General features: G+C 43.1%; 1 protein-coding gene across 9 annotated transcripts in view; it reads right to left on the bottom strand.

Annotated features, from left to right (window-relative positions):
• Positions 1 to 27,431, bottom strand: part of LOC132392867 (receptor tyrosine-protein kinase erbB-4-like) — a 942,732-nt gene that overhangs the window by 15,909 nt on the left and 899,392 nt on the right. For 4 of the 9 annotated variants that reach the window (XR_009511679.1, XM_059967363.1, XM_059967370.1 and 1 more), the window contains exons 26-28: positions 21,049 to 21,096; positions 11,938 to 12,018; positions 3,928 to 4,216 (exon numbers count right to left, since the gene is read on the bottom strand). Coding sequence is in view for 8 of the 9 variants with exons in the window: in XM_059967363.1 (XP_059823346.1) it covers positions 3,928 to 4,216; positions 11,938 to 12,018; positions 21,049 to 21,096 (418 nt within the window). In the remaining variant the exon portion in view is untranslated. The remainder of the gene's footprint in view (positions 1 to 3,927; positions 4,217 to 11,937; positions 12,019 to 21,048; positions 21,097 to 27,431) is intronic. The other 5 variants (XM_059967364.1, XM_059967366.1, XM_059967365.1 and 2 more) reach the window with 5 other exon arrangements.

Genomic DNA, 27,431 nt, shown 5'->3' with positions numbered 1-27,431 from the left:
TGGGCTCGAAAGGCCTGCTACCATATTGTATCTCAAAACAAATTAAATAATATGAATAAAGTATGTGGAATTTAGTGTGGTGCCACCACTCGGTATGTGCTGGTGAGAATGTTGACACAGGGAGGGAAGGTGCCCCCCTCAGATAGGAGAAAGCCTGCTCTCAGTCGGTGAGAGGGTAAACAGTGTGAAGATTGAAATGTGCTAAATGTAAATTCAATGAGGGAACAGTGCTGAGTGTCCCATGACGTCACCATTCCCCTCCTCACCCAAACACAAACATTGCCCAAATACCTGCTCACACCTGCAGCCTTTTCAATGGTAGTTTCTGCTTTGGCAATCTCTCTAGTGCAGTTTACTGACAAGACTGGTAAAATACTCCTGATGCAGTGTGCAGAAGTTTTCTGCCAGCTCAGCTCTGTGCTCACTAGCTGTGGATGTGCATCTCAGAGCGATACCAGGCTTTCTGGCTATCCATTGAGGATTGATAGTGGGTTATTACTGGAGGGGTTCTAAAGAGACACTGGGCTATGCTGCCAGAAGCAGTGAGAGGATTGGGATAGGTGGAGACAGCCCAAAACATGTAAGTGAAGTCAGGCAGGGCGTAGACAAAGTGAACAGCCATTGTCCTTTTCCGAAGTTTGAAATGTGCAATACCAGAGAACATGAATTTAAAGTGAGAAGGGGGAAAGTTTAAAGGAGATGTACGGGGTTAAGTTTTTCTTAAATACAGAGATTGGTGGGTGCCTGGAATACGCTGCCAGAAGTGGTGGTAGAGGAAGAGACGACAGAGGCATTGAAGAGTCTCCTCGATATGTAGCTTTAGCAGCAATTACAGCCTTGAGTCTGTGTGGATAGGTCTCTATCAGCTTTGCACATCTGGACACTGCAATTTTTCCCCATTCTTCTTTACAAAACTGCTCAAGCTCCGTCAGATTGCATGGGGATTGTCAGTGAACAGCCCTTTTCAATTCCAACCACAAATTCTCAGTTGAATTGAGGTCTGCACTCTGACTTGGCCACTTTAGGGCATTAACTTTGTTATTTTTAAGCCATTCCTGTGAGCTTTGGCTCTCTGCTTGGGATCATTGTCTTGCTGGAAAACAAATCTTCTCCCAAGTCACAGTTCACTTGCAGACTGCACCAGGTTTTCCTTCAGCATTTCCCTATATCTTGCTGCATTCATTTTACCCTCAACCTTCACAAGCCCTCCAGGGCCTCTGCACTGAAGCATCCCCACAGTATGATGCAACCACCACCATCCCTCATGGTGTGTTTTTGATGAAGTGCAGTGTTTGGCTTAGGTCAAATATAGTGTTTAGTCTGATGACCAAAAAGCTCAAATTTGGTTTCATCAGACCATAGAACATTCTTCCAGCTGACTTCAGAGTCTCCCACATGTCTTCCATAATACTCCAGCCAACATTTCATGTGCAAGTTTTTTTCAACAGTGGCTTTCTCTTTGCCACTCTCACATAAAGCTGCAACTAGTGAAGCACCCGGGCAACAGTTGTTGTATGCACAGTCTCTCCCATCTCAGCCACTGAAGCTTGTAACTCCTCAAGAGTTGTCAAGGTCTCTTGGAGGCCTCCCTCACTAGTCCCCTTCTTGTCCAGTCACCTAGATTTTGAGGATGGCCTGCTCCAGGCAGATTTACAGCTGTGCCAAATCCTTTCCATTTCTTGATGATTGACTTGACTGCACTCCAAGGGCTAATCAGTGACTTGGAAATTTTCTTGTATCCATCTCCTGCCTTGTGTTTTTCAATATCCTTTTTGTGGAGTTCCTTGGGGTGTTCTTTTGTCTTCATGGTGTAGTTTTTGCCAGGATACTGACTCACCAGCAGTTGGACCGTCCAGATACAGGTGTATTTTTACAACAGACAATTGAAACACTGTGACCGCACACAGTGATCTCCATTTAACTAATTATGTGATTTCTGAAACCAACTGACTGCACCAGTGATGATTTAGTGTCTCATATTAAAGAGGGTGAATACTTATACAATAAATTATTTTGTGTTTGTAATTTAGATCACTTTGTAGAGATCTGTTTTTACCTTGACACAAAAGTGTTTTTTTTTTTTGTTGATCAGTGTCAAAAAAGAGCCAGATTAAATCCACTGTGATTCAGTATTGTAAAACCATAAAACATAAAAACTTCCAAGGGGTGGGTGGGGTGTGAATACTTTATATAGGCACTGTATATGCAGGAACTCTGCAGCAACTCCAGACTGAGACTGAGGGGCTCAGGGACTTACTGAGGAACCCGGTGACGAAGTGATGTGGGGAACATGCCAGAAAAGGAATGAATATGGAGAAATTGTGATGTGCTTTAAGCTGCCATTTTGATGGGAAAGGCATGTATCATTTGCCACTGCCTTTTTGACTGGTCATGGGGAGCTGGGGGGCAACATTTCACTTGGTAAGCTGCTGCCAGAAGGGACTATGGAAGCAGCCAGGCAGAGAGAATCCCGCGGGAACTGGCAGGGAGAAGACAGCGACAAGAACAGCTCTTTCAAAGAACTTCAACAGGAACGATGGGCCAAAAGGCTTACTGCCTGGGGGAATTAAGATTCCCTATTCTGCCCACCATGCTGTCGAAACGCTGAAGTTGCGTGTCATAGGAGAAGTGGGAGATTGGGTGAATTCCAGTTCAGTATGTGCTTGTTAGATCTGACACCAAGTTCTTCAAAAATATTCCTTGACTTAAAGACAAGAAATTCTGCAGATGCTGGAAATCCAGATTAATACACACAAAATGCTGGTGGAACACAGCAGGCCAGGCAGCATCTATAAGGAGAAGCACTGTTGGCGTTTTGGGCCGAGACCCTTAGTCAGGACTAACTGAAAGGAAAGGTTCTGCGGATGCTGGAAATCCAGACTAATACACACAAGATGCTGTGGGACCTCAGCAAGTCTGGCAACAACCCCAGCGTTACGTTTTTGCGCTAACTTTAGTGAAGGGTAATGGTTACCAGGTAAATGCAGTTGAAAATGGGGCAGATTAAAGTCTCTAGGTAGTCACAGCAGGTCCGCATGGACTTTATAATGAGTTAAGCATTCTCAAACCATACCCAATCTAGGAAATGAGGCCCCAGCTTTATGCAGTCCAAAGACTGCAGGTAGCAATGGCCAGATAAGATGGTATATTCAGAAATGGTATCACTCTACTGGGCCAGAATGGTGAAGCAGAGAGTAGTGACACAGAGTCTGCCCTCTCCCAAACTGACAGCACCTACAGGAGGCACTGCCTCAAGAAGGTGGCATCTATAATCCCCACTGTCTGATTCATGCCCACTTCTCGCTGTAGACATTCGGCAGAAGGTGCAGAAGCCTTTAAGTCCCATAGCACCAGATTCAGGAACAGTTACTTTTCTCCAGCCATCAGGACATTGAACCCACTTGCACAAATCTAACCCCACCCCCAGCAATGGGACACTATGGGCAGCCTGTTGCATTACTGTGGACTTGTTTCTGACTGTCCTTTTATTGTTTGCGGTCGTTCTCTTCATTTTCTTCTGCAACCTATGTACTATTTATGCTCTGCATCTAGCCTGAATCTACGTGCTTGTGATACTTCTGCAAGTTTTTCCTTGCACCTGTACCCCACCGTACTTGTGCGCTTGATATTCAACTCAATTTGATTCCCTGTCCATCATCTCCACGACTGACAGTCATTGACTCTGTGCACAGAACTATCCTTCTTCCTTCTGCAAGAAGCTTCAGTAAGTATCCCATGGAAGCAATTGCTTTTTATTAGGTGAGGTAACCACAGTTGTGAATATGAGTCTTGTTTTCTATGTCCATGAAGAACAACTAAATTCTGGTGTGAGCCCTGCTATCCCTCCATAGTTTTGCCTGTGAAACCCTACTGAAGCGTACTTTCCGCCTGAGTGGTTTGTGCTCCCTCCCACGCTGCTGAACCTACCTGTGGTCTTTTTGTCCTGGATGGGGGTCATGTAGCCATCCTCGTCCAGCTCCCCCCTCTGCCCACGCTCCGACAGGAAGACGGTGGGGTCGGCGCTGTACCGCTGGGTGCTGCTGTCTTCCCGCTGGCGGGGAGCCTGCTTCTTCAGTGTCCCGTTGCAGCACATGTCGTCGAAGACCTCCAGTGGCGAGGCCGCACCCTGTTCCTCCAGCGGGGCAGTCCCGGAGCAGCTGGGCGACAGCCCTTCCTGCGGCCCGAAGATCCCGTCACGGTACACAAACTGGCCCTGCTGCCACACAGAGAGAAACCGAGTAAACAACTTGTCACGGCAAAACACCACACATAAAATCACCGGGCAAAATGGAGACCGAGGCACCTGAGCAGATAGCGGGGCAGTGGGCAAAATCCCGGTCAGCTCCCCACTCCAGCAACCAGTTCAGCCATTCAATGACCAACATACGGATTAGGTGCAACACACACAAAGTGCTGGAGGAACTCAGCAGGTCAGGCAGCATCTATGGAGGGAAATGGACAGTTGACATTTCATGCTGTGACCCTTTGTCAGCATTCTTTACTTTCCTCCATCAATGCTGCCCGACCTGTTGAGGACCTCGCCACAACATTCTGTGTGCACTGCTCAAGATTTACAGCATCTGCAGAATCTGTTGTCTCGATTACTAATTAGGAGCAACTCTTGGCTTCTTTGCTCCTCGACCGATCATCCATTCAATATGGTCATAGATGATCTGACTGTAACGCCACTGCCCAGTAAATTGGTCACTCCTTGCTGATCAAATAACGATCTTGGTTTTCAAAACATTCAAAGATGACCAGACCACTGTCCTTTGATATTTACACACACACACACACACACACACACACCTGTAGCACTATAGCAGTGGGTTAGCAGACGCTATTACACTACCAGTGACCCTGTTCAATTCTGCTTCTGTGAGTGAGGAGTTTGTACAAATCCCCGTGTCTGCGTAGGTTTCCTCCGGGTGCTCTAATTCCCTTCCTCATTCGAAAGACGTACAGATTGGTAGGTTAACTGGGCAGTGCATAAGCATACAGATGATTTTCTTTCACACACCCGCTCCAGCTACTGGGCGTGAAGTTGCAGAGGTGTGCTGTTAATTCCCTACTGTCATCTCCTAGGAAAAGAGAACTTTGGTTTCACGTCTCTTTGAAGCACTGTACTCTAAGTATACATTTTTGACTAAGGATGCCAGATTAAATTTTTTTGTACTGTGTTGGTCTTAATGTATGATTGCAGGACTGTGACAATTAGATCAGCCATGATCTAACTGAATGGTGGAACAGCTATGGTAGGGAGACACTCAGATTTCCATGGGAGACTGCCACAAACCACAAAAATACTTGAAAGGGAGGAGTTAGAGGTTCTTGATGATTAATAGGAATAGAGAGGAACAAAGGATCTGATTCAGTGATTGGGTGTGTGACTGGGAAATCCTGTGAAGAGAAAGGTAGTGTGCATGCAGAGATATGAAACATAAAACACTGGAAAAGTCAAGAGGTCAGGAAAGAGAAATGGTCAATGGACCTAAAACGATGACTGCTTCTCTTTCCACAGATGCACACTGACCTGCTGAGTTCTTCCAGCATTCAAGCACCACACACATAATAGTGGAGGAACTCAGCAGGCCAGGCAGCATCTGCAGATGAGTAAACAGTCAAAGTTTTGTGCTGAGACATTTAATCAGGACTGTGAAAAAATATGAAAAGATGACTTCTCAGCCCGAAACATCGACTGTTCACTCTTTTCCACAGATGCTGCCTGTCCTTCTGAGTTCCTCCAGCATTTTGTGTGTGTTGTTCGGACTTACAGCATCTGCAGATTTTCTCGTCTTCCAGCATTTTCTGTTTTTGTTTTATAGTTCCAACATCTGCAGTTGTCTGGTCTGCATTTCATTTATAGAGCACCAGTTATAACTTTAAAAGCTCTCAAAGTACAACTCAAGGTACTTTTGAAGCCATTGCTGTTGTAAGGAAGAAATATTTTATTTTATTTCTGAATTGAACACTGGCTAATTAAATGAAGCTCCACAGTGTGCTAGTAATGGCACAATTCTACACCGAGTTTGACGCTTATTTATTACAGATGGTGCTCAAAGCTTGCAAGGAAAAGCTCTTTTAGTAAAGAAAATCAAGGGATCTGCTCAACACATTCGTAACTCTGTCTTGCCTCAGTGGAATTTCAGATACATTTCCATTAGCTGCTTCTAATGGGCTGTTATGACCGATATACATTTGTCAATGTTCTATTCCTCAGCCAACAAGATGGACAGTTGCCTAGCAACCTGCTCTAACGAGCTGTCACTCATGAAGGTTTCTGCTTAGATCATTAATCCCCCCCGATTTGGATGGATGTTGTAATCTGGTGCATGTGTGCATATACTTATATATGTGTACTGAAAATAGGAGTTGTAGAGTCCTTGAAAGTGAGACTTTCGGACATGCTTGATAGTTGCAGGGTAATAACTGTTCATGAACTTAGTGATATGGGACCTAAAACTGCTAAAACCTCTTGCTCGATGGTAGTAGTGTGAAGAGGGCATGGCCTGGATGGTGGGGGTCCTAGATGACGGATGCAGCTTTCTTGAGGTAATGCTCCTTGTAAATGTGCTTGGTAGTGAGGAGGGCTTTGCCTGTGACGGATTGGGTTGTACCCACCACAAGCTGTGCATTCTAATACAGCAGTACTGCTATCTGACGCATTAACTTAAGAGATCGTCTTCTTTAAATTAACTTGTTCTCCAGCAGTTTTGAATGGCATTTCTCCATTTTCAGTGGGAATTTTGTACCTCAGAATATATTTTGCATTATAAATAGTTCCTGGCAGCCTGAACCACATTTGTAACGGTCAGATCTACAAGCTTAGATACTGTTCAGCAAGAGTTGATAAGGGAGATTTTGGGAGCAAAGTGTATGACAGTGGAAAATGGATGTCACTTCACACGTCTTCTGTGCACCTGCTGATGTCACTCCTTGTTGCTGGATAGATTAGTTGATGTGACTGACCCATTGCTGGGACGGCCACTGTGCAATGTAAATGCAGCAGCTCTGAGCAGGTGCTTTCGACCTGACACCCAGTTCCCTTCACACTCGTAACTTACAACATGCCTTCCCACCGTTCCGACCCTACAATTCACAAGCAAGACTCTGAACTTTCTGACCGACCTCCAATCCATAAGGCCACAAGACATGGGAGCAGAATTAGGCCATTCAGCCCATCAAGCCTACTCCAACATTTCATTATGACTGATCTATTACCCTGTCAACCCCATTCTCCTGCCATCTTCCTGTAACCTTTCATGCCCCAACTTATCAAGAACCTAGCAACCTCTACCTTAAATACACCCAATGACCTTGCCTTCACAGCCACCCGTGGCAGTGAATTCCACAGATTCACACCCTCTGACTAAAGAAATTCCTCCTTATCCCCTTTCTAAAGGTACCTCCCTCTTTTCTGAGGTTGTGCCCTCTGGTCCTAGACTTCCCCACTATAGGAAACATCCTCCCTACATCCACTGTATCGAGGCCTTTCAACATTTGATAGGTTTCAATGAGATACCTCCTAAATTCCAGTGAGAACTGGCCCAGAGCCATCAAATACTCCTTATAGATAATCCTTACATTCCCAGAATCATTTCTGTGAACCTCCTTTGAACCCCTCCAATGGCAGCATATCCTTTCCTAGATAAAGGGCCCCAAACTGCTCACCATACTCTAAGGGCCTCCTTGTCAAGCCTCAGCGTTGCATCTTTGTTTTTGTACTGTAGTCCTCTAGAAATGAATGTTAACATTGCATTTGTCTTTCTCACCACCTATTCAACCTGCAAGTAAACCTTTAGGGAATTCTGCATGAGGACTCCCAAGTTTCTTTGCACCTTGGATTTTTGAATATTTTACCCATTCAGAAAACATCCTATGCATTTATTCCTTCTACCAAAGTGCATGACCATACGATTCACAACACTGTATTCCATGTGCCACTGCTTTGCCCTTTCTCCAAATCTGTTCTGCAGCCTCCCTGTTTCCTCAACACTACCTGCTCCTTCACCTTTTAATACAATGTGTATCCTTGGATGTTAAGCTCCCAACCCTAATCTTCTTTCAGACATGACTTAGTTATGCCAATACGTTATACCTGCCAATCTCTACAAGGTCATCTACCTTATTCTGTAAACGACATGCATTCAAACGTAACACTTCAGTCCTGTATTCATCACCATTTTCGATGCTGTTCCCCTGATACACTGCAACCTATCCCACAGACTGAAATTTTGCCTTACTGTCTGCCTGTCCTTCCTCACAGTCTCACTATACATTGTCCATCCTCAGTCCTATTTCTCAGTTTCCTGTCCCCCTGCCAAATTAGTTTAAACCCTCCCTAACATTTCTGGCAAACCTAGCCACAAGGTTATCGGTCCCTCTTGGTTTCAGGTGTAACCCGTCCCTTTTGTTCATGTCATACCTTCACCAGAAGAGATCCCAGTGATCCAGGAATCTGAAACCCTGCCCTGCACCATGCATTCATCTGCCAAATCAATATATTCTTACTCTCACTGGTGCGTGGTACATGCAGCAATTCAGAGGTTACTACCCTGGAGGTCCTGCTTTTCAGCTTTCTACCTAGTCCCTAAATTCTCTCTTCAGGACCTCCGCCCTTTTCCTACTTATGTCATCAGTGTCAATATGTACCAAGACTTCTGGCAGCTCATCTTCCCATTTAGACTGCTATGGACCCCATTCAAGACATCCCTGACTCTGGCAACGGGGAGGCAACATACCATTCAGGTGCCTCTATCATGTCAACAGAATCTCATGTCTATTCTAACTATGGAATCCCCTATCACAAGCTGTAGTTCTTGTCTCACTGCTTCTCCTCTGAGCTACAGAGCTAGATTCAGTGCCAGAGACCCGATCACTGCAGCTCTCAGCTGGTAGATCATCCCATCCCTCCACAGCAGAATCTAAAGTGCTACACTTATTATTGAGGGCTGTAGCCACAGGGCTACTCTGCACTGGCTGCCCATTTCCTTTTCCTCTCTCGACAGTCACCCAGGTAGCTACCTCCTGCAACTTTGGGGTGACTACCTTCGTGCAGCTCCTACTTATCACCTCCTCAGTTTTGCATTTGAGCCAAATGCTATCGAGCTGCGTCTCTGGTTCTTTGACACTTTCTCTTAGGTTCTGCAGCTCAGTTGGTGCAGAAGCAGTTATCCAGGAGGCTGGAGGTCTCGCAGAATCCCCACATTTCACACAAAGAACACTACACTACCCCTGGAGCCACCCTTGCTGTTCTAACTATGTGCAGACAGACGGAGAACGAAGAAGAAGAAACTTACCGGGTACGTACCTCGCCCAAGCCTAATGAGCCAATGCCTCCCCACTCTAACACTGGCCCGCTCCCTCAGTGGCTGCTCGCTTGTCCGTACCTTATTTTTATCTGTCCTTATTAATGAATCGCTATTTGATAGGTCCTCCAGAAAATTCCGAAAGCCGAGAATGCTTCTTTTTAAAATCTCACTCACAGACCAGTGAACTGCCTCTTCCTTCACACCCCATTCAATTGGCCTCCAGAGAAATGCCGAAAGCCTGCAGACGCTCCTTTCTAAAATCCCACTCACCTCTATATACTGGCCATCTCCCTTCCACTCCTTCAGGCTAGATGATCCAGGCCCAAAATATCAGCTATTCATTTCCACCCCCTCCCCCCCCCCCCGAAGATGCTGAGTTCCTCCAGAACTTTGTTTTGTTTTTGCTCCATTTTATTTTGTGTATTCAGCCAAATGTCAAGGGACATGAGTGAATGGACAAGCCCGTTCAATTACAATGTACATGGCACTGTATCTTCAGGTGAAGAACCCACAACTGGAGTGATCACTGGTCTGGTGGACATGAACCACTCTCCTTCAACCCCTACCACTCCTCAATTTGTTCGCATGGCCAAACTGAGCTCCAGCTCCATTCACATATCAACCTCACCATTACCTTCAAATCTATCCATGAATTCCTCAATTTCTGCTTCAACAATGATGTCAAACAACATGGACTTCCAAGGGCAGTCTGCCTTTCCCTTCACTTAATAATGGCGACAAGGCTAAAGCTAAAAACTCTGCCATCTCTACAACATGATTGCCTCCGTTAAGCTGCTCTTAAAACCAATCTGTCAGACCAAACATGTGGTCACATGGTCTAATCGCCTCTGGGTCATGGTACCTAGAGACCACTGCCATGAAGCCACCAGAAAGACCAGTGATGGTAGGTCACCTTCTGATTGTTGCCTCCAGGGAGGAGGTACAGGAGCCTGAAGATACGCACTCTATATTTTCCGAACAGTGTCCTCCCCCTCCGCCATCAGATTTCTGAAACTGTTGCTGCAAAACAACAAACTTCACGGCATATGTCAGTGATGATAATCCTGATTGTGATTCTGATGCTGGCCAGGTTTGGATAAGTTCTCTTGTGATTTACTAAAGGCTTTCAGAGGAAAGAATCTGCCTTCCTTCCTGGCCTGACTTTTGTGTTACTCCAGACCCATCAATGTTGTCAGCTTCCAGCTCTTTCCTTTTCAATAATATATGTTCAATGTTCAATAACATAGGCCAGCAAACTATATATCCCATGCATGATTAAGTGGATTAAAATCAGATGGTCTGATGCAGTGCCTTGAGATATTTAATGTACCTTGTGGATAGTTTTACTGATATAATACTGAACAGTAAAATCTTTACACAGTCCCAGGGATACCATCACCAGATATGTAACTTTCCAGAGTGAGATTACAGGATATGAAATGATGGGGGAGAGCAGCTCACTGAGATACTCAAATTCACCCACACATGAACACTGAGAACCTTTGGTTCTACACCTAGAAAAACAATGAAACATTGTGGGTGGAGATCTGAAGTAGAGAGTGATTGAAGAGGCCAGGCAAACTCTGAATGTATGGCTTATAATGCCATGCAACTTTGGCAGTGATTTAGAAAGGCACCACCAGATTGGGTGCCTATTGTACACCAAAGAACAACTCTTCCTCTGGATGATGTTTTTAAGGAGGTTCAGACAAATGTTTTCTAAGAAATCAGTGGACCAGTCCGGGGTAGATTTTTAATATTGTCCCTCTGGGATGATCAGTTTTATATTATTCCCTATCTGGCATGTCTATCAATCTGGTATTGTTTGAATGACAAACTTACTGCTTGCCTGGGTAAGTTTGTCCTTTAATAATACCAGACAGTATCATACTTCCAGTCCTGGTGAAGAGTCTCAACCCAAAATATTGACTGTCCAGACCCAATGATTTCCTCCAGCATTTTGGGTGTTGCTCCACATTTCCCTTCTGCCCTGCATCACTGCCTGACTATCTGACTGGTTGAGTTTGGCACTGGAATAACACCAAACAATGTCTGGCTGGGTGGCTCTGTCACTGGAGTAATGACAAGGAGTATTATATTCATGTCGTATTGAGGAGCTGAGTCATGTTCCTGAGTCCTTGAAGGAATCTCATCAATAGCACACTGAGCACATTGTCAAAGTCAAAGTAAATTTATTATCGAAGTATGTATATGTCACCATATATGTCATCTTGAGATTCATTTGCTTGTGGGAATTTACAGCAAAATAAAGTAGTACAATAGAATTTATGAAAAACATAAAATGATAAACAAGCAATGTGCAAATAAAATATATATAAATAATACTGAGAATATGAGATCTCAAGTGATTCTGTAGGTTGTGGAATTGGTTTGGAGGTGTGCTGAGTGAAGTTATCCATGCCCATTCAGGAGCCTGATGGTTGTAAAGTAATAACTGCTCCTGAACCACACAGTGTGTAACAGGCCCACTGCACACATTCATGTTGGTCAGGTAATTACACAGTTGCAAAGATCCTTTCAAGTCTCTAAACAAACAATTCCTCCTCATTTCTAATTTGAAAGTATTTCAATATGCTTACTTTATTGAGCAATATTTTTATTTTACCTTTGGTGATTCTGTGAGCACATCTTTGTGTTGACCGCTGCAAGCTGAATTGGAGCACTGGACAATTGCAACATGGGAACACTGTTAATTTAAACAGAGGGTTCTTTCAGTATCATCACCAAAGGTAAAAGTGAGCATTATGATGGGCTGAACATTAATTTCACAAGCACTTATGAAACGCAAAACAAAACAGGCCAATTTTGTGTACTTCACCCCACTGCGACAACAACTTGACATGTACTCAGGTAAAACTGCTTTCGTTTACAGAAGGCTGCTGAGAGAATCATTGGAATAGATTTATTCAATGTAGGAGCTGCAACAAAATAATGAGTATTCTGTGTTCTCCTCCTCTGTTGTTTAACTTTTAGTTCAGAAGTATTTTATGCTTCAAAATATTTAATTTCAACTGACTAAAGATATGTCTAAATAAAGGAAAATGTGCCCAAATTCTGTTGCCATGACTGGCTGCCCACTTAATCCACTGTGCAGGCACCCCATTCTCTAATAACCCCATTGACATTTCACCCCATTTTCCAATAACTCCATTGACATGTCACCCATTCTCTATCAAATCCACTCACATATCACACCATTCTTCAATAACTCCATTGACATGTCATCTTATTCTCTTATAACTCCATTGACATGTCACCTGATTGTCCAACAACTCCACTGACATGTCACCCCATCCTCCAATAACTCTATTGATATATGTTACTCCATTGTCCTATAACTCCATTGACATGTCACCCCATTCTCGAATAATTCCATTAACATGTCACCCCATTCACCAATAACTCCATTGACATGTCATCCCATTCACCAATAACTCCATTGACATGTCACCCCAGTCTCGAATAATTCCATTGACATTTCATCCCATTTTCTGATAACTCTATTATCCAGTCACCCTCCAATTAGTTACTCCACCATTCCAAAGCCCAAGAGTAATCTCTGTCTAATGTGTAATTAACCCACTGCTCACCCATTGCACACTTTGCTCGGGCAACGTACAGTCCAAGTTATAAACTGGTCTAAATGCCCCCTGTACTCTGCAGAGCCAGCTCATCTCAATGCCCAGTTAGATAACATCGTTGCAAAAGCACTCCATTGTTCTGCCATCTCAATGTCAAACTCTTCAATCCTGCATTCATTCTGCTGTGAAATCAACCCCAGCCCAATCAGTTTTTTATGATCACTGCCCTGTCCTCACGTCAATTCTGAAGGAGGCCTTTTGAAATATAAAGCTGAGCTTTTTTTGTTGCGTGTACATTGAACCATTCAGTGAATTGTGTTATTTGCATCAGAGCAAATCAGCAGGGATTGTGCTGGGCAGCCTACATACCGTCACTAAGCTACCAACATAGCATGCCCACAACTCACTCACTCTAACCTGTACGTGTTTTTGGAATGTGGGAGGAAACCAGAGCACCTGGAGGAAACCCAAGCTGTCGAGGGGAGACCATACAAACTCCTTACTGCCGGTGACAGGAGTTGAACCCCAATCTTACAGCTGGCTGCTGCAAAGCACTGTGCTAAACATTACTCTACCATGCTGGCTCCCAGCAGAGTAATCCTAGAAATCCCACTTGTGTGCTCCCAATTTTTTTGTGAGTCTACTCTCTCGCACATGCCTTTCAAGCTACCTTTGATTTACTTCCAACAGATTCTGGGATCTTTTGCAGCATCCTATGATTTTACCGGTCCAAATGACAGAGAATGGTCAAACCCATACAGGAGTCATCAGAGACTGGGACAGGATAAGGAACCCTGTTGCTGTGAGGTTGTAGCACTAAATATGTGTCACTGCTCCTCATGAGTAAGAGTCACCTTATGAGTTTCACTATTCATTTGTTCTGCTGACTTGAGTGCTCACAAACTGTTGCCCACTATATTATTCCTTCATGCCTGTCCTTGTAACAGTCAAAAACTCTGCCTGTCACTCTCCTTACACAACAATCTTCCACTGTTCTTCCACTGACATCGCGCTAATGTCGCATGGACCCTTACAGAATCTCTAGCATCCAATGACAACCCTCCCTCATAGCCACACACAAACATAGGAATACTATTATTACCCAGTTCTTCAGATACTGTCGTTAACATTGGGATATGAAATTAACTTCTTGAAAATCACATTGCAGCACTTGGTGACTTCCTCAAGCAAGTTTCAGTGCAAAATAATACCCCAAGGGTCTCTCAAACAATGTTAAATCAAACTAACTTTGTTTTAATGAAAATTGTGTAGAAATGTGGGCTAGAATAAAGGCTTTAGGGGAGGATTTAATGGAGAGCAGAATCATTAACAGCTGGTATTGCTGAAAGCTGCAGTCTACTGAAAACTCATCTATGGAGAATGAAGTCAAGTACATGCACAACAATCCATCTGACTGTGAGTACTCCAGCATGTTTTACAGGAAGCCGCCTTCTTTAATCGGCTCTGTTCCACCATAAAGCATGTTGCTGCATCCATTACAAAATGATGTAGAGCCAGTTGGAAGTAATTGCATCCAGTGAAATGACCAATCTATTCATTTGCTGACTTAAAACTACCCAATTAAATACACTGATGGTTTAAATATTTTACTTTATTTAAGAACCGTTAAGCCATTGCGGCCCAAGGGTAACAATGATTTGTTTTGCTGGTCTATCTTCTGCTGGATTATCAGCCTTTCCCTTTGCCCACCAACATCGCCCCATCCCCTCCCATATGTCACTAGCTTCCCACTGACTTAGTTCCATGGAGGCAGATTTGAGTGCTCCTGGTGGGACAACTGGCTGTAGATCAGAGTGCTCTTGGGGATGCTGTCATCTGCTGAGCCAGCTCACTATTCCACGATCAGACTACAGAATCATTTAGAGACACAACATGGTAAACATGGTAAGGCATGCACAGGAATAGGGTTAGGTTAACCGCTACTGTGTCACCTTTAATGCGTACATATAAAATTTACATTTATAGATGCATGAGAGCATCTGGACAGTAAAGACACACTGTCCTGTAAATAATATTGTTTATTGGCCTGTTTTCTCCTGTAAAAATCCTATTCAATTTTCTCAGTTCCATTGTCTCGACCACATCTGTTCCCAGGATGCGGTTTTCTTTTCCATGACATCACAGATGTCCTCTTACTTCAAAGGCATGGGGTTTTCCATCCTCCAGCATTGATGCTGCTCTCACCCGTGTCTCCTCCATTTCCCATACATCTGTGCTCATCCTATCTTCCACCCCCTTAACAGGGGATAGAGTTCCTCACCCTCATCTATCACCTCATGAGCCTCCACACTCAGCACAGCATTCTCCTCAATTTCCTTCATCTTTAAAGGGATCTGTCCATCAAACACATCTTTATCTCCTCCCTACTCTCTGCTTTCTGCAGGGCTCGCTTCCTCCGTGATTTCCTTGATCATTCGTCCCTCCCCACTAACCTTCCTCCTGGCACATACCTCTGCAAGTGGCCAAAATGCCACACCTGCCCATTTACTTCTTCCAATACCTCCATTCAGGTCAGGCAACATTTCTTTGATGTTATTGGGGTCACCTACTGTTTCCTGTGTTCCTGGTGCAGCCTTTTCTACGTTGGTGAAACCTGCCGTGAATTGGGAGACTGCTTGATTGTGCACAGCCTCAAGGAGCAGAATTTCCTGGTGGCCAACCATTTGAATTCTTATCCCCATTCCCATTCAGACATGTAGGTTTATGTCCTGCTTTTTTGCTACCACGTGATCACTCTCAGGGTGGAGGAGAAGCACCTCATATTCTGTGCGGGTAGCCTCCAACCTGATGGCACTGAGATCAATTTCTCCTTCTAGTTAAAAAAAACTCCCTCCCCTTTCCCTCTTCTTCTATTCCCAAAACTGGCCTCTTTCTCCTTTCCTCACCTGCTGATCTCCCCCCTGGTGCCCCTCCTTCTTCCCTTACTCCCATGGTCCACTCTCCTCTCCTATCAGACTCCTTCTCCACCCACCTGGCCTCACCTATCACCTTCTAGCTAGTCCTCCCTCATTGCTCCCCACCTTCTTATTCTTTTCTTTCCAGCCCTGAAAAAAGGTCTCAGCCTGACACGTCAACTGTTTATTCATTTCCATTGATGCCGCCTGACCTGCTAAGTTCCTCCAGCACTCAGTGTGTGTTGCTCTGGGAAAGTTCCCAGCATTTGCACAATCTGGTCATTATTTACTAACTGCGCCTCAGAATCAGAGTCAGGTTTAATATCACTGGCATATGCTGTGAAATTTGTTGTTTTGCGACAGCAGTACATTGCCATACATATAACTAAAAACTATAAATATCAATAAATAATGAAAAACGGAGTGTGGGTTTCTTCAGGCTTCTGTACCTCCTCCTTGATGATAGCAATGAGAAGAGAGGATGTCCTGGGTGATGGAGGTCCTTAATGGTGGGTGTCTCCTTTTTGAGGCATCACGTTTTGAGGGTGTCCTGGATACTAGGGAGACTGGTTCCCACGGCTGAGTTTCAACCTTCTATAGATTTTTCTGACCCTGTGCAGTGGCCCCTCCATACCAGATGGTGATGCAACCAGTTAGAATGCTCTCCACGGTACTTTTGCAAGTGTCTTTAGGTGACATACCAATTCTCCTCAAACTCCTAATGAAATACAGCCACTGTCTTGCCTTCTTTATAATTGCATCAATATGAGGATAGATCCTCAGAGATGTTAACACCCAGGAACTTGAAACTGCTCACCCTTTCCACTGCTGATCCCTCAATGAGGACTGGTGTGTGTTCCTTCAACTTACCTTCCTTGAAGTCCACAATCAATTCCTTTGATTACTGATGCTGAATGCAAGGTTATTACTATGACACTACTCAACTGGCTGACGTATCTCGTTCCTGTACACCTCCTCGTCACCATCTGACATTCTGCCAAAATAGTTGTGTCTTTGGCAAATTTATAGGTGGCATTTGAGCTGTGTCTAGCCACACAGATGTGGGTGTAGAGAGAATAGAACAGTGGGCTAAGCATGCATCCTTGAGGTGTGCCAGTGTTGATTATCGGTGAGGAGGAGACGTTATTTCCAACCTGCACAGACTGAGGTCTCCTGATAAGGAAGCCAAAGATCCAGTTGCAAAAGGCCAGGTTTTGGAGCTTCATGCTTATAACTGAGGGCATGATTATGCTGAATGCTGAACTGTAGTCAATGGACAGGAGCCTGACATAAGTATTACTATCATCCAGGTGATCCAAGGCTGAGTGGAGAGCCAGTGAGATTGCATCCACTGTAGACCTATTGTGGTGATATGCAAGTTGCAGTGGGTCCACGTCCTTGCTGAGGCATGAGTTGATTCTAGCCATGCTCAACCTCTCATTGCACTTCATCATAGTAGATGTGAGTGTCACTGGGCCTTCTGCAATTCTATAATTCCAAGCAAACTCATCACCAAACTCCGGACCCTGGGAGTCACTGCTGCCCTCTGCAACTGGATCCTTAGCCTTCAGATTCTTTGCCATCTTCCCCCTGCCTTTCTCGTCCATTAACACCAAGTGCATGGAGCCTATCAACCAGTTGCCATTACAACTGAGACAGATTACACAGCCATGTACATGCCCCTTTCCACCTTCTCCAGTTCACTGGACCATGCTTTCTCCCAAACTTATGCTTGCCCACAACTTCTGCCAGTTTCCCTCCTGCCTTTCCTCATGATTTCCAAAATTATCCCATCAGTGAGTTCATCCTCTTTCTCCCTCCATCCAAATCCTAATATCCTTTCCTGATCCTCAGGTCTGCTGACCTTGCCAGTGGTTTCTTCTCCTTAAGTGCTGTCCTCCAATTTTTCAATGGAGAATGCTGCGCATTGGCAGCACTTAAAGCCCTGAAAGTACTGTTTCCTCCCAAATACAGCACCCCCCCCCCTTTCCCAGAGCTCCGTGTTGGAATCCTTCAAGGCACGGTGGTAGGTGAGGGTGCAGAGGGCAGGATTGCCTGGATGTGCAATAACAGTGCTTTATGCAGATGGTGCACACTGCAGCTACTGTGGACTGGTGTTGTAGGGAATAGACATTTAGGAAGGCCATTGGGGAACCAGTCAAGCTGGCTACACTGGCTTGGATGGTGTTGAACTTCTTGACAGTTGTTGGTGCTACACTCATCTAGACAAGCAGACAGTATTGTATCCCCTTCCTGCCTTCAGAGTTGTAAGATCGTAAATAGGTATAGCATGTCAGGGGGTGAATCTCCTTTCATAGGACACCTGCTCTTAAAGCCATGGTATTTATGTGGTTGGCCAGTTGAGCTTCCAGTCAATTCTGAGCCCTAAATATATTGAGTGTGTAGGTTTTAGAGATGGCAATGCCATTGAGTATCAAGGGTAAGTGGTTATACTTTCCTTTGTTGGACATAGTGATTACCTAACACTTGCTTCAACCTCATTACATTGTAGTTTGGTCTGTCCCACGCCCACCAAGCTCTACTCATTGAACAATGTTTCAAATGGCTTTGATTTCAGCTACTTAGAGCACAAGTTTTCAGGTTCCTATCTTTAGACTCTCCCTCTCCCTCTTTATCTTTCTCTATCTCTCTATCCCTCTATCTTTCTATCTTCCCCCTCTCTTTCCCTCAGTAAACTAGCTCCTTGTAATCTTTCATCTGTCCTGATCTATAGTTGTGTCATATTTGATCATATACTCCTACGAAGTGCCTTAAGGCTGTTACACGTGTTATACAAAGACAATTTATTGTTGTAAGGTGACTGTAGCATATTCTCCTCAACATCCTCCATATTATTTAATGCTTTCTTTCAATGCACATGTTATACCATCACTTTCCCTTGCAGCATTCTTCCTGTGTAAATAATCAATTGTTTCGTTCAAGCATTTCTAATAAAGATTGAAGAATGGTGGAGTCAAGTAGCACAGATGTGATTATGTGGCCTAATGTGGTTGTGGCAGGTTTCTTAAGAAAGCTAAGATTTAAAAAAAACAAAAAATGCTGTGGATATTTAGCACTTTCTGATTTTATTTCAGACCTCCAGAATCTTTGTTTTTTTTTCTCTTTGAACAAGTGGTCCAATTATTTCCATCCTCTTCCTTTGCCTCTATCACCCTGTTTGGAGTTTATTTTTATTTATAGCTCTCTCATTTTCAGATGTTATTATTGAATATACATTCACCACACTTTAAAGCATTATCATGGCAGCTCGTAACAATTCACTGGAAGAGCAAGTCTTCACCTCTCTCTTGGCATTTTCCCATTGCCTTCTGTCTCTTTATGGGTACACACTACTGGCTAATCTACAATTCCCGATTCCCCTTGTAATTTTAATGATCTCTGGTCTAATCTTTTCTCTGATCTAAGTATAACAACACAAATTCATATAGTCTCTTCAAAGAATTGCATTCCTTCATCCTGGCAAATCTCTTCTGAACCTTTTCCAAAGACTTTTCAGCTTTCCTCTTTGCCGTTCCCAGGACTGGTAACAATACTGCAGTTGAGACACAACTAATGATTTATAATGGTTTACCATCACCTCGTCGATTTTGCCGCTATTCATTAAACCTGCGCGCTTGCTCTAAACAGCCTTTTCAGACTGACCTGTCACCATCTGTTTTGTGTCTGGGAACTCTTGTGGGACTTTGCCTTTGAATAGTTTCTCTATATAGTTACAAAGCTCTATTATTAAGTCTCTCTTTTTCAGTGTCCTGAGAAGATTTTTGGGAGGTGTCACACAGAAAAAAAAAGTTTAAAAGCGATTTGCCAAGCCTTTTGCTTTTTAAGGTTTTTCAATGTATCAACCCAAAGTCGCTCTGTAAAGGTTAATTTGAGTCCAACTCAATCCAAACCAATTCAATACAATTCAATTAACTCTTCAAATCAGGTTAATTGGAAAGTGAAGCCTGTTCTACAAAACCTATCATACTGTTTTAGATTAGATTTAAATGTCCCGGCAAACACTTCCAGGGCAAAAACTGTATAGATTAAATGCCCCAGCACTGGCTCATCAAACACTCGGAGGCCAAAAACACCACAGATCAGTTTGCTTTGTTTTATTTTAATGCACTTGCTCAGTTTGTTGCACGGTCTTCTCCTGTTTTACACTTATCTGTTCTGCTTTGCTCGTCATGTAAGGCTTTGCAGTATTGGAATTACTGCATTGAACTTCACTGCACAGTACTGCAGGGACCAGATTCAACTTGCTTCACTGCACGGTGTTGTGCGGTACTCCACCATATTGTACAGGGCCTTCTGAACTCTAAATCTTCGCATTGTACTCGATTACTATTTGTGCAGCAATGCATTATACAGCTTCCTTCTGCTGCTATTTTGTACATTGCACTATATTGGATTGTACCTCACTGTTTGTACTGGGTTGTTGCCAATCAGACTTTGTCATAAGGCACTGTATTTTACAACATAAGATCTGACTGCCCTGTCTGTGTTGCATTCACACCAATGTACAGTATCACACTGCAGGAAATTGCATGGTATTATTCCACTACATTTGCATTTCCTTGTCTAATTGAACTACACTTTAAGACACAAATGGTACCGCTCAGCGTTCTGGATGTTTCACTCCATCAAGGCTTTATGCATATAAGGAAACAAAGTTTTAAATGAACAATTATCAGGTTCCAAATTAGTTCACATCCATTTATCATCAGGATTAGCTTAACTAAACACATACAATCAGGAATGTACATGACATACACCTCAGCAATTTGAGAGAACTGCTGGATTCAGATTCACTTCAGATATGTCTTCCCTGTTCTGTACCATTACTTTCTCTCAGTTCCATACTCCTCCTCCATCACCTTGTCCATGAACTGGGCAATATTCCAGAGTCAGAGGACTTCCTCAGAATCCTCCAGCAGTCCCAATCTCCACTGGTTGCTGGAGGGTGTGCTAAGTCATGACCTCTTTTTCCCACTCACCTTACTGTAAGTTGCTTTGCCTCCACACTGCACCTTACACGGTGGGCTGGGCAGAGTGGACACCTCCATGCATAGCAGGAGAACGGCATCCCAGTGCAATGAGGCTCACGCACTGATTCTTACAAGTGACAAAGCAAGTAACTTTTACTGATTCTGACTGGATTCTTCACACATTTCTTAATGACTTGAGTTTATCCGGTAAAGGACGTTCAATACTTACTCCTGTCATGGGAGTGTACGCAGGTGGAGGGCTGTGTCCTGTCTGGCTCTGGTGGGAAGAATGGAATGATGATTACATGAGTGGCTGCAGGAATGGCACAATGGATGCACTGAACGAAAATGAACATCAAAGAAAGGAAAAATGTCATGACTTTGCAAAATGGAACAGAGGTTATGAAAGGCAAGACACCTACCCGGGAGCTCTCAGTCACTTCAATTAAATGGTCTGGTACCTGACTTCATTTGGAATCTGAGACACACCATATTTCACTTTCAGCAAGTATGCAACTGTGGACCTGGAAATAATTTCCTGCATGGGTTTTTCCCTGAATTTCATCATATTACTGTGGCTTACACTGACAAGCATCAGATATGCGTGTGCACACACACACACACACACACACACACACACACACACACACACACACACACACACACACACACACACACACACACCAATATCCAAATGCTAAATACTTCTGATGTGGAAAATCTGAAATAAAAACAGAAAATGCTGCAAGTATTCAGCAGGTCAGGCAGCATCTGTGGAGGAAGAGTCACAGGGTTAAGGTTTCTGATCAATGACCATTTATTATCTATTATAATTAGGTCTACATAGGTGCATTCTAAAGGGACACAGGCAGAGACATACAGTTCATGAGCAAATGCAAACCTTCAATTGCATATCACGTTCATACAGTCAGGTTGATATATACACACATACACATATTAACAGACACACTCAAACACGCACTCGTTCATATGTACCAAATGTGGCTGCAGTACTGAAGCCAAGCCTATAGCCAAATTGGTTCAATGTAGTTACAACACCGATACCCATCTGTCAATGTGAGAAGCTGGCAATTCAGAAAGTGCAGGACACATCCAACAAGTTATCGGTTAACTGAGTGTGGCTTCAATGACCCCTGTTAAAATTGAAGTTAATGAGCACCAAGGAGATAAACTGCATCAACCGGAGTCATACCTCACTCAGAGGAAGATGCATCCGGTTATTGGAGGTTCATTTTCCCAACCCCATGGGATAACCAAAGAACCTCAGGACAGTACCTTGGGTTCGACCATCTTCAGCTGCTCCATCGGTGACCTTCCTTTCATCATCTCCAGAAGTAAGATGCTCTCAGATGATGTTCAATACCATGTTCAATACCTCAGAGCATGAAATAGTCCATATACTGCTGGGTCTAAATTGCATTCCAGCATGGACTGACAAGCATCAAGAAACATTCACAAACCCAGGCAATATCTTCTCCAACAAGAGATAGACTAGGCATCGCTCCATAATATTCAATATCCATTGATATCAATATCCTGGATATACTTCATACTTCAGTCAATGGTCACATAAATACTATAGCTACAGGAGCAGGTCTGAGAGTGGGTATTCAGTAGCAAGTTATTCTTCCAGATGAGCCTTTACATCATCTCCAAGTATATGATAGGAGTGTGTTGGAACACTTTACACTTCATGCAAAAGGTATAGTTCCAAAATGTCAGCAAGACTTCTCCAAACATACCAAATAAAGGCAGCACACAAGCCGAGCCCAACCATCAGGATGTTTGTTTCGAGACCCAAAGCTCCAACAGCCCATATGGAAAGAACAAACATAATATACCAAATCCAATGTGGAGACTGCCCCAAACACTATGTAGGACAGATGGGGAGAAAATTATCCATGAACATCAGCTAGCCATAAGAAGACATGATCATCTGTCACTCATCCCAATACATGAAGACCAAAAAGGACACATTCGTCTGGGAAACTAAAAAACCATGGCAGAAGCACAAACAAGAAATCAAGGGAATTTTTAGAAGCTAAGATTCGATTAACAAGCATATTTAACTGGATACAATTTATGAACCTATGCATTTGCAGAATCAGGGTCGATGAACCAATGGTTACAATGACAGATAACCAAGTGTACAGGCCAGCGGAGATCAATCAGCTATGGGGTTGGCCAGGACCCAGCACAGACTTGCAGCCAGTGTGACAGCCAACCCATCAGAATAACTGGTCAGACCAATATATATGTGAACACTCGGCAAAAACAACATTCAAATGCGCACTGATGATGTCATCTTGACTGGTGATGAATTGTTTGTGACCGAACCTCTACTTTGTGAGCAACCCTACAAACAAGCAGCCAACATGAGCTATCAATCTTCTCTTTCATTTGAAACACTTGTCTGGATGACTAAGGCACCAACAACTCACAGGCTGTTTGCCACGTAAAGCAGCTTATTTGATGGGCATTCCATTCATCACCCTAATCTCTCATTCCCTCTACCAGTGGTGCACTGTGACTGCAATGTGAATTGTTTACACAATAACCCATCAGTACTTCCCTAACCCAGGATCTCTGTGAGGTTGGAAAATGATAGCAGGCAGGTAGGAGTTTCATTGTCTGAAGTTCCCCTCTAAATTGCACATTGCCTTGACTTGGAATATATGGTCATTCCTTCTTCATCACTGAGTCTAAATCCAATACTTCCTACTCAACAATGTGGTGTGAGCACCTTCACCATAAGAACTGTAGCCGCTTTTTATTCCCAAGGCAAAAATGTCAAATGTGAGGAAGCATAAGTTTAAAGTGAGAAGGAGAAAGTTCAAAGGGGAGCTGTGAAGCAAGCTTTTCACACGCAGAGTGCTGAGTATTGACGCACTGCCAGGAGGAAATGATGGACGCAGATATGATGGCTATGTTTTAGACAGTCACAAGAACAGGAAGGGAATAGGGAGATACAAACCAGTAGATGGATTACAGTGGATGGATGATCTGGACTGGTGTCATGGTTGATAAGACACATTGGGCTGAAAAGCCTGCTTCTGTGCTGTATTGTTCTATGTTCAAGACCTTCTCTATTAGGGATGGATAATAAATTTCATCTGCTCATGACAATTCTCATTCTGTAAATTCATTCTAAAGGACTTTCGCACAGACATGCTGTACACAGGTGGGAGTGCACACACAAGCCTAGAGCACATGCACGCTAGCATGTGTACTTTGAGCAGAAGCCGCTAATCACTGAGGTAGAGTTCGACTTCTCGCTGATGAGCTTTTCAAGTCAATGACAATGAGCCCAATTTCAATTTTTTTTCAAAGGCACATAGCTAATATTGGCAAAAGTGGAGGATATACCATATTAACCCTGATCACTCCTGACCTGCTGAATCTATGTGTCGCATTCAACCTCTCGGTTTCAAGACAATTTATCTTTTATAAATCTGATTAGGCAGTGATAAAGTTTACACCAATACACACTGAATATAAGTTAGTCTTCAGCAACATATGAATTAATTTCCACATGGCTTCCCTCATTTGGTAATGCAATGCTTTTTTTCTAATATATGTCAACATTTTATTTACCTCTTGTTAAAAATGATAAATTGAAATACAATTGTATCTACTCCCTAAACATAACACTTTTTAGGGATGATATCTAACTCTTATCATTCTCATCAGGCAGTGTGTCTACCACCTCCATTGCTCCTCAGAATTTTCATTCTTCATAGCCATTCAAGAGGCTGTTCAACCAGAGCACTGGCTTCCATCCAGAATTAGAGACCTAGAATTATTCATCATGGAGATAAGTCCTTCAGCTCACCTCCTGCATGCTGACTAAGGTTCTCACCTGAGTAAGTCCCATTAGTCTAAACCTCTCAAAACTCTTCTATCCCTGTACCTGTCCAAATGTCTTTTCAATGTTGTTCTTGTACCTGCCTCTGGCAGCTTGTTCCATGCACCCATCACCCACTATCTGGGAAAACTTGCTGCTCAGATCCACCTTAAACATTTCCCCTCTCATTTTATACCCATGCACTCGAATTTTACAACTCCACTACCCTGGGAAAAAGTATGTAACCACCCACCTTGTTAATGCCCTTCATGATTTTAAAAATTATTAGATAATAAGAAGGGAAAAAACAACTTGCTAACTTTTACCATGCTGAGACCAATTATACAACCTGGATCATTTCAATTAACTGGATGCAGTTCAGGAATCAGATCTATCACCAATGACTTTTAATGCACAGTTTATATTAGACACTCTGGATATTTGACTGGAAGGCTAAAATCAGGACATTTATTTATTTTTGTATGTGTGTACTTAATGAGATACAGTGAGGAACAGGCTCTTCTCGCCTATTGAGCTATGCCACCCAGCAATCCTCCGATTGTGGATCAATTTACATTGAGCATTTACATTTACAACCTACCAAACGGTACACCTATGGACTGTGAAAGGAACCTGGAGTACCTGAAGGAAATCCAGGTGTTCACGGGGAGAACATACAAACTCCTTACAGACAGCAGTGGGAATTGAACCTGGGTCGCTGGTACTGTAAAGTGTCATGCTAACCACTACACTGCCTTGCTACTCCTAGCTGGCATCAATTGCATTCAGCATTGTTTGTGATAAACATCTACTCTCCTCTCCTAACTTCCACATTTTACCTTCAAATGAAGACTGTTTCACTGGAGATCTGAAGGATGCGTAATGAATGGATTACCTATCGTGATAGTGCCGTCCACTGTACAATAAACTAATGATCTGTTACACATTGCTTACCCATCCCATCCAAAACAACAGATTTCATGCCATTTAAGTTGGTAGTTATAAATCTGATTCTGATCAGTCAGGATATCCTGGCCTGAAATGGTGCATCCAAGCTATGTTGGGCAAGAGTCCTAAGACAACAATTTGTAGACTGAGCCAACAACCTTCTTGAGTTCCATTCAATAACATGGTGAAGATGTTTATGAGGATATTTTCAGGACTTGAAGGACTAAGTTATGAAGAGATGTTGGGTCAGGCAGGAATTTATTCATTGTAGTACAGAAGAATGAGCAGTGATCCTCTCAAAGTGTGTTATGAGCAGCATGGTAGCATAATGGTTAGTGTAAACCTATTACAGCCCCAGCAACCTGGGTTTGCTTCCACAGCTGTCTGCAAGGAGGTTGTATGTTCTCCCTGTGATGAGTGGGTTTTCTCTGGGTGCTCCAGTTTCCTCTCACATCCAAAGATGTAGTGGTTTGTAGGTTAATTGATCACATGAGTGGTACAGGCCCGGATCAACTTGATAATTTCTCAGAAAGATTTTTAAAAATCAGAGGAGCATAGATCGGGTGAATGCAGCTTTTTTTTCCAAGGTTGGGAAGTCAAAAAATCTAAAGACATACATTAGGTTTAAGACGAGGGGGAAGAGATTTAATAGATTGAACTCGAGGGGCAACTTTTTCACCCATAGTTTGGTCACTATATCTAATGAGCTGCCAGAGGAAGCTTTTGAGGCAGGTACATCAACAATATTTAAAAGGTACTTGGACAGGTACACAGATAAAAAAAAGGTTTAGAAGGATATAGGGCAAATGCAGGCAAATGAGAATGGCATAAATGGGCATCTTGGTTGGCGTGGACCTTTTTGACTTTATGACATTATGACTCTGTGATCTGGTGGTGCTCCACACTTGGTCAGGTCATTAGATTATTTTCTAATTTAGCAGAAACATGGACACTTCAAACCCTCCCTCTTGGCTTTATACCTGATGATATATAATAATATGATCTGGAGAGCTACAAATACATTGGTTCTTTTGTATATATTTAACTGGGAATGAGTGTTGGGGAAAATAACTGTTTTCTTGATTGTTACTGGATGACTGATAAATGGTATACAATGGATAGAAATGGATCAGAGTAGACAAACGTATGGATTGCTATTGCACCAACCCTATTAGAGACTGTAAGATTGAATTATAGTTACAGTCAGGCTAGGGTTAGATTGTGTTATGGTGAGTACATTATTGACTGATATAGTATGGGCTGGTATTGTACGGAAAGAGGAATCTCACTCTTTCAGGGTGCCATATGGACACAACATCTAAAATCAATCTTGCTTTGAATGCTGATTTGTTCTCCTGAACACACTAAATGCACTGTACCATCCCCACCAGCAATCAAACCTTATATAAAAGAGTGTTATACAACTGAGCATGCATTGTTACTTTGGCACTGTAAATACTCTGGCAATATCATCTATTGAGAACTTTTCTTTGGAGAAAGAGAAATTAGAGTCGGTGAAGCAGCTTTTAATTGCACACAAGGATTTGGACAAGGACCAGGCAAGAAAGCCATCATTGATCCATTAGTAGTAAAGAGAATTCTGCTCCCATGAACGAAACTTTGATGATCATCATGAACGAAGTGAGATATGGCAACTCATTTATCATGCTATCTAATATCAGAGTAGGGGGGAATTCTGATGATGCCGCCAATGTTTTCATGTTGAAACAACACTGTCCTTCCACCAAAGGACCAAACAATCCCTCTTTTAAAGTATTTTTTTTAGCCCACTTTTATTT

This window comes from Hypanus sabinus, chromosome 4, assembly GCF_030144855.1.
Source record: "Hypanus sabinus isolate sHypSab1 chromosome 4, sHypSab1.hap1, whole genome shotgun sequence".
NCBI lineage: Eukaryota > Metazoa > Chordata > Chondrichthyes > Myliobatiformes > Dasyatidae > Hypanus > Hypanus sabinus.
The sequence above is the reverse complement of the archived record's forward strand: the minus strand, read 5'-3'. Positions and strand labels throughout refer to the sequence as shown.